Below are 6983 nucleotides of genomic sequence, written 5' to 3'. Positions count from 1 at the left end.
TACTATGTAATTCATAAGCTCCTAGAAAGATTGTATTCTTTGATGGTTGCTAATGAATGGACTTTAAATCCGCCGGAATTTTTCATGATCAGTGTGATGTATTTCATTTCTCCTCTTTTATTTCAATACCAAATAACCCACATACATTTCCCAAAGTAATTACATTTTTAATCCATGGGGTTTGTTGTTTTTTTTTTATGGATATGTTGGTTCTTTTATCTTAAATTTTTTTCATCCTTGCAAAGTTCTTTTTCATGCTTATTTAGTCCCTGAAATGGATGTTGTTTATTGTGCGATTTTGACCTAAAATAAGCAGTGTTGAATTAAGAGATGAAAAATGAGATAACAATGTTGTTTAAGGTGAAAAAGATTAAAAATGAAAACACCCAACTTTATCGGTAAAAATCAACAAACCACGGGGACAATAATGTAATTTGTTACTAAATAAAATAAAAAATAAAAGTCCACTTATGTAGAAAACATCCACCCATTTAAATCATTGTACTTTCAAAATTTTAGTGTTTTATAAGAAACATATAGTCTGGCTCTTTATAGAATGAAATTGAAGTAAGTTGCTATTTCTTGCATTTAGTTAGGGTTAAATGCCATAAATAGAATCTACTTTCATACTTTTATCTACATGTCATTATAGCTTTATATTTTCTCATTTCTTTACATTTCATGTATAGGTGCATCATCTATTTGCTTTGGTTGATTATTTTCTGAGTTTTGATGTGGTTGACTACTTTCTTTTACTTTTTAGTGATTTAGAAGCAGAGGAAAGAAATCCTTATATGCAATGAATGCAATAGTAATATTCTCTCTCTCTCTCTCTCTCTCTCTCTCTCTCTCTCTCTCTCTCATATAGATAGTTCGTTTAGTTGTGCAAATTGTTTACCTGTATCTTTGGTTTGTTTGTGTTATTTAGGTTGTTACTTGAAGACTATCAATTTAGTTGTTGAAATTAAAGGTGTAAACACAAATTAAAGGTGTAAATACAAACATGAATGAACGATGATGTACTGCATATCAAATATTGAAATTTCGGACATCCGTAATAAAAAGATGTATGAAATTTAACTCCCATAACCTTTACTCTTTCATTCATGATTAATAATTTATGTGAATTAAACATACAAATCCTATAAATTTCCTATACATTTAAGCTTTACGTTAAATTTTGAATCAATCATCCAATTTCTGAAAGAAATTATTCGTCGTCGCCGCTTTGCGCGGGTAACGACTAGTATATATATATATATATATATATATATATATATATATATATATATATATATATATAACATAACTTCCATTAGTATATAAAAAGACTATTTGCTAATTATATAATATAGTAATTGTAAGGCATCTTTATGAATAGTTCTTCATTTTGATTGATCTATTTTTTTTTTTTCATTTTTTAGTAGTCTGTCCCTCTTTTTGTTTCTTATTTTAATTTTTGTTTAACTTTACCCGTCACCTTGGTTTGAGAGCGTTCCTGTACACGTGGTGGCGTTAGGATATCTAGTGGCTACGTGTTTTAGGGTTAACTGATCCACCACCTCAAATACAGACACCTCCTCGAAGCTGCCCCCTCTACCGCCAATCTTCTACCGCCCCATCTCTCTATTCTTCTTTATCTACTTCCTTCACTGCCTTCGTTTTGCTTCCCACTTCCATCTCTAGCACCAGATGCAGAAGTCGATGTTCATCGCCAAGGCCACCGGTTCAGCCACAGCCACTGCCACCATGTTGATGTTACTGGTCTAAATTGATGGTGCATGCTCCACTTCTTCTATATTTTCACCGATTTAGACATCACCAGCTTCCCTGATTTTTCATCGTCCCTACAAGCTCTTTGTCCCAGGTTCCTATGATTCGGTTAATGTTTACATGAAGAGAATGGATCTCAGATGCCGAAACAAGCTTGAACAAAGTCTTAAAGCAAAAATCTGATGAGTTTATGATTTCTTGGCGTATTTATTCTTCTTCTTCTTCTTATGTTGTTTATATAATGATCTTCACAAATGTATTTGGGTTTATACCAGTTTATCAAACATGACCAACAGCAACCGCAAAATCAAGGCTAAACCCGAACGGGTTCTCGCTAAATGTCGGTCTTTCAGCTTTGCAACCGTCGCACTTGGAGAATCATGTAATTGAACATGAGAAAGGGGAGAACCTCCTAACTTCAGGTTTGGGAAGTGGGTTTTGGATGAGAAACATGCATGTAAGGTGTTCACTGAAATGTCCGACCCAATTAAGGTATTCTGTCCGCCTTACTTTATCTTATTCATTAGTCGACTATATTTGTTTGATCATCTATTTTCTTATTTTCATCAGGCTTGCTTAGCGGGATACAATTACAGCTTTTGAAATGCAACTTGATTTTATTTTATAGTTTTGTAAGGTATCACCAAAATCACTTGCCAAAAATGGAGGGATCAAAATAAAAACAATATTAAGCAAAAAAAGGGGGCTTTTGACTTAAAAGTCCTTAAGTTTGTCAGAATTTTGTGTTTTGTCCCTATGACCATTTTTTGTTCGTTAATGTCCAAAATTTTCCAAGTTTTTTCATTTTTGCCTTTGCTACCTATAATAGTAGCTGTCTAGGTACAAAACCGATAAAATTTAACAAACTTAAGGACTTTAATGTCAAATTTGGAAAAGATACTTAGGATAAAAACATATAGGATTTATAAACTTGAGGGTTTTTTTTGCAAATTTGAAAAACATACTAAAAACATCAAAGATTTGTAAAAATGACAAAAGTGAAAAAAAACTTTGCAAATTTTGGACATTAACGAACAAAAAGTTGTCACAAGGGCAAAACCAATAAGACCTGAAAAACTTAAGGACTTTTATATCAAAATCCCAAAAAACAAGAAGACGAGATACTCAAAATTAGGATAAATTGGGTATGTTTATGTTAGAGCATGAAACAGATGGTCATACTCTTGTTGAAAGGGTACTATCTATATTCTTCAATTTCCATACAAGATGAAGGCATTACAAGTCATTATTCCAAGGTGTGATAAGGTAAAATCAATTAGTTTTAAGTTGTTTTTATTTTTAAATATGAATGAATATTAGATTATGGATAACTGATATTTTTTTTTTCATATTTTTATAACCAGCGAACATGAAAAGTTCTTATTTTAGAGGAAGTTATTAATTATGTCTACTCTCTATAAAATGAAATTCAGGTTAGTGTTAAATTAAATATTTTTAACGACAAATATATGTAAAAGAAACATGTTTCTTTAATCAAGTTTTAATTACTTATTTCATAAATTTATGGGGTGTAGTATGTTTGTAGGTGCAAAAAGGCTAAAGGCTAAAGGCTAGTGATGTGGTTTTATTTATAAGATATGATTTTTTCTATTTATAGTTTGTTCACATGTCTAAAGTATCATGTGATAATGGCGACAGAAGGGTTTTTTTTTTCCATTAATGATGCTGTTTTATCTAATTATTTCATTATATTTCAAATTTTCTTTATCAAGGCATTGCACTTTGAAAGATCTAACAAGTTATAACAATGTACTTCCAGCTTTTTCCTTATTAGCAAATTGTACTTCGAAAATCTATGAAATCATATCAGAGAAAATTCTTTTATTTTTCGATGACATTGACATAATTAGATATATTTATTTGGAGTACAATCCTTTAATAATAATTGAAAGTAGGTTGCTATGATAAACAAATCAATTTAACTATTTTCTCTTTCTTGCAATACTTAACATTTAAACCAATTTTAGCATTTTTGAGATTTTTTTACAGAAACAAAAGTTTTTTTTTAATTTTATTTTTAGATTAAAATACCTTTACAATTTAATGTTTATAGGATAATCAAGCTAAGTCTCACCCAGTTGGCGAGCCAACAACTGATAAGCTTTCTCTTCAACACAAGCAATATGTAATAAAAGGTTTACTCAGTATGCTAATTTTTAAGAGTTATACTAATTTTTAAGCGGGATCAAATAGTTTGTTTGGGTTGAACTTGCAGTTTGAAAAATTAATTTTTTTTTATTCTTAATTTCATTTAATATGATAAACTTTAGAGGAAATCTGTTTGATTCCTTATCAAACATCATAATTGCTTTGTTTTACTTTATCATTCGTCCTTTTTAGATTCTACTGAAAGAAGTGAGAACTAACTATTCTTTTATTCCAAGTTTACCGCTAGCTTCTCGCACAGTCACTTGCATATTTCCAAGGAGGGTTGCCATACATTTAATCCATGTTTACTAGAATAAAGAATGTGGCAGATTTGTCTCTTCTTATTAGGGGAACTAATTATTGTTCTTATCGATTAACTACATAATATCAGTGTTCTTGATGTTCTCTTTAAAATCTCTACAGATTTGACTTGAGAATCAGATTGGTATTTGAACATATGTAGACATCCACTATACAAAGAATCTAAATTGTTTCTCGAAAATGCCATTGGAGTCAGAAATATAAAGTTATCAAAGCATCAAATGAAGATCTCTATTTATCAACACATCATTTCCATATTCCACATGTTCCGTATATTACCATAAAATCCAAGCAAAGCCTTTTTAGGCTCGAGTGGTACTCTTGATTTTGAATGAAAATGCAATAATGAGATTGTAACACATCAAAAAAATGTTGAACTTTTAGACTAGGTTGTCTAGGCAAGAACAAAAGTTTGCCGAATGGTAACATTCCAATTCTCATCTGACTTTTAACCTGCAATTACACAATGGACATCTATCAAAATTTATGTTCATTGTTTTTTCAGGTCCATTGAAGACATGAAACAACATTTATACCATTCTGCATTCTTTAAATTTCCTGATCGATTGAAGTTCTATTTAAGGCAATATGTTATAAGTGAAGAAGATGACATGGGTAGTTTTTGTTTTTTACCTTAACCGAAATACTTATGAGCTTATTATTATTTTGTTCAATTTAATGTATTAATCATGTTACCTTTTTATTTATTGTGGTAATTTAAAACGTTAATTTAGACCTTTAATAAAGTCGATCTCTTTTGTGTCATTTACCGTTTCTAACCCCGCATAGCAGGGTTTCTTCTCTAGTTTATTACTATTAAACTACTTTATAACCCGTGAAAACCACGGTTACAAAATTAATTAAATATTCATAGTAAAAAATTCAAAATTATTAATCAATTATTTTATATAAAATTTTAAATACATTATTAATTAAGAGATTTTTTTATTAGCAATATAAAATTATAATTATTGATTCAAATAAATATGTGGAATTAATTTATCATATTTTTATTTGTGGACTAATGAAAACAATAATATAAAATTTAAAATAAAGAATAAATAGATTGACAAATAACATCACATTAATTAGGAGGTTTAATGAATTTAAAATAGAGAATTAATAGAATGACAAGTGGCATCATATTAATTAGGAGTTCTAATATTATGACACTTGACATAAAGACTACTCTTTTATTAATATAGAGATGTCATGTTCTAGTTATACATGTTTTTTAGATTTCACAATAGTGTAGAACATTAGATTGTTAAGCTATTATACAAGATTTGTGAATCGTGTTTTGGATAAGAAGAAACATAGATATAAAAGGATCGTACTTTTTTATTTTAAAAATTATATATTAAAAAAGACTTTGACTTTTGTATATGTCATTATAGTTATACTATGTTCAACGACCATTTTTAAATAAAAATAAAAACTTGTTGATATTTTACGATTTAAACAAAAAATCAAATAAACATAAATTTAATAATTTAATATAGATATATTTATATATTAACCCATAAATAAAATTAATTAGAGATGTTGGGTTTGGACTCCGGACATACCTTATGTTGAAAATTTGGTAATTGTAATAATTATATAATTGCCTTGAATAAAAATGTTCTAAAGTGTTGCTTCAAATAACTATTTTTGTTAAATTGGTTATAATTAATCAAAGTTAATCATCATGCATTTCAATCCAAAAAAGTTTGGCAAATCTTCGACGTATGACACATCAATCTTACCCATAGATGGCCGCAACCAAAAACGGAAAAAGAATACTAAATAAAAAATAAAGATAAAAAGCCGAAACCATCGGCCCTATAAATAGCCAATTAACACTTGACCCGAAATACCAAATACACTACGAAGCACATACATTGTATAATAACAAAGACATGGCATCCATATGCGAACAAGTAATGGAAGGTATTTTTTTATTTTTATTTATTTTGACATAAAAAGCTTTTTATATTCTATCAATCTCTTTTATAAATATACTTTTAAACGAGTTTTTTTAAATTTAATTTTGTCTTCATGCATTTTTAGGTAAAACATCATGGCCGGAGTTGGTCGGGGAGGACGGAGAATGTGCGATAATGACAATAGAAAAAGAAAATACGTTGGTTAATGCACAAACTATCATAGAAGGAACGGCAATACCCGAGATATACAGATGTGATAGGGTTCTTGTTTGGATAAATGAACACGATATTGTCGTAAGTAGCCCTATGGTTGGCTAGCTAAAAATGTGCGTTTGTTCTCTTTATTTACTAGTGAAGTTTGCATCAGAAAATAAAGATATATATCTCATGTATGTGTTGTAATCTTGTCTTCGTCTAATTTGTTTGGAATAAGAATATTGTGTGTGTGTTTTTTTTTCATATATTATTATAAACCATGCTATTTAATTATTTATGAGTTACGGGCGGTGTAGTGGTATGGGCGGTATAGTCGTATGGTTATGAGGCCTCTCATTACAAGAGATTTTCTCTAAATGATTTCATTTAGGTCTTGGGTGTATCCACTTACCTTTTCAGTTTGTCTGTCATATTACACGGCTATATTATTTTCTCCTTATCCATAACCTCTTAACTGATAGAAATCTCTCTCTCTCTCTCTCTCTCTCTCTCTCTCTCTCTATATATATATATATATATATATATATATATATATATATATATATATATATATATATATATACTAGACGAATTCCC

At 29.3% G+C, this 6983-nt stretch overlaps 1 protein-coding gene and 1 long non-coding RNA gene across 4 annotated transcripts; both read left to right on the top strand.

Moving 5' to 3' along the window:
* The first annotated feature begins 1505 nt into the window (after window positions 1–1505).
* On the top strand, window positions 1506–5028 carry LOC145093928 (uncharacterized). 3 transcript variants are annotated; one of them, XR_013703139.1, is made up of 6 exons: window positions 1506–1777; window positions 1855–2265; window positions 2344–3039; window positions 3138–3206; window positions 3320–4685; window positions 4769–5028. It is a non-coding gene; the product is annotated as an uncharacterized LOC145093928 (long non-coding RNA). The 3 variants fall into 3 exon arrangements; XR_013703138.1 differs by having other exon boundaries at window positions 1506–2265; window positions 4366–4685; XR_013703137.1 differs by having other exon boundaries at window positions 1506–2265.
* A 1062-nt stretch (window positions 5029–6090) lies between these two features.
* LOC145094873 (proteinase inhibitor-like) lies at window positions 6091–6650 on the top strand. The gene is made up of 2 exons (XM_079032863.1): window positions 6091–6195; window positions 6316–6650. Exons 1-2 carry the CDS (start codon window positions 6165–6167, stop codon window positions 6507–6509), a joined length of 225 nt encoding a protein of 74 aa, XP_078888989.1. The 5' UTR covers window positions 6091–6164; the 3' UTR covers window positions 6510–6650.
* Window positions 6651–6983: the final 333 nt, after the last annotated feature.

This window comes from Lactuca serriola, chromosome 3, assembly GCF_051521515.1.
Source record: "Lactuca serriola cultivar US96UC23 chromosome 3, Lser_US96UC23_V15, whole genome shotgun sequence".
NCBI lineage: Eukaryota > Viridiplantae > Streptophyta > Magnoliopsida > Asterales > Asteraceae > Lactuca > Lactuca serriola.
The sequence above is the reverse complement of the archived record's forward strand: the minus strand, read 5'-3'. Positions and strand labels throughout refer to the sequence as shown.

Excerpts from the sequence above, each read along its gene's own strand:
- LOC145094873 (XM_079032863.1), top strand. The coding sequence starts at position 6,165 with ATGGCATCCATATGCGAACAAGTAATGGAAG. Across the intron at positions 6,196-6,315 it reads ATGCGAACAAGTAATGGAAG|GTAAAACATCATGGCCGGAG; the intron begins GTATTTTTTTAT and ends ATGCATTTTTAG.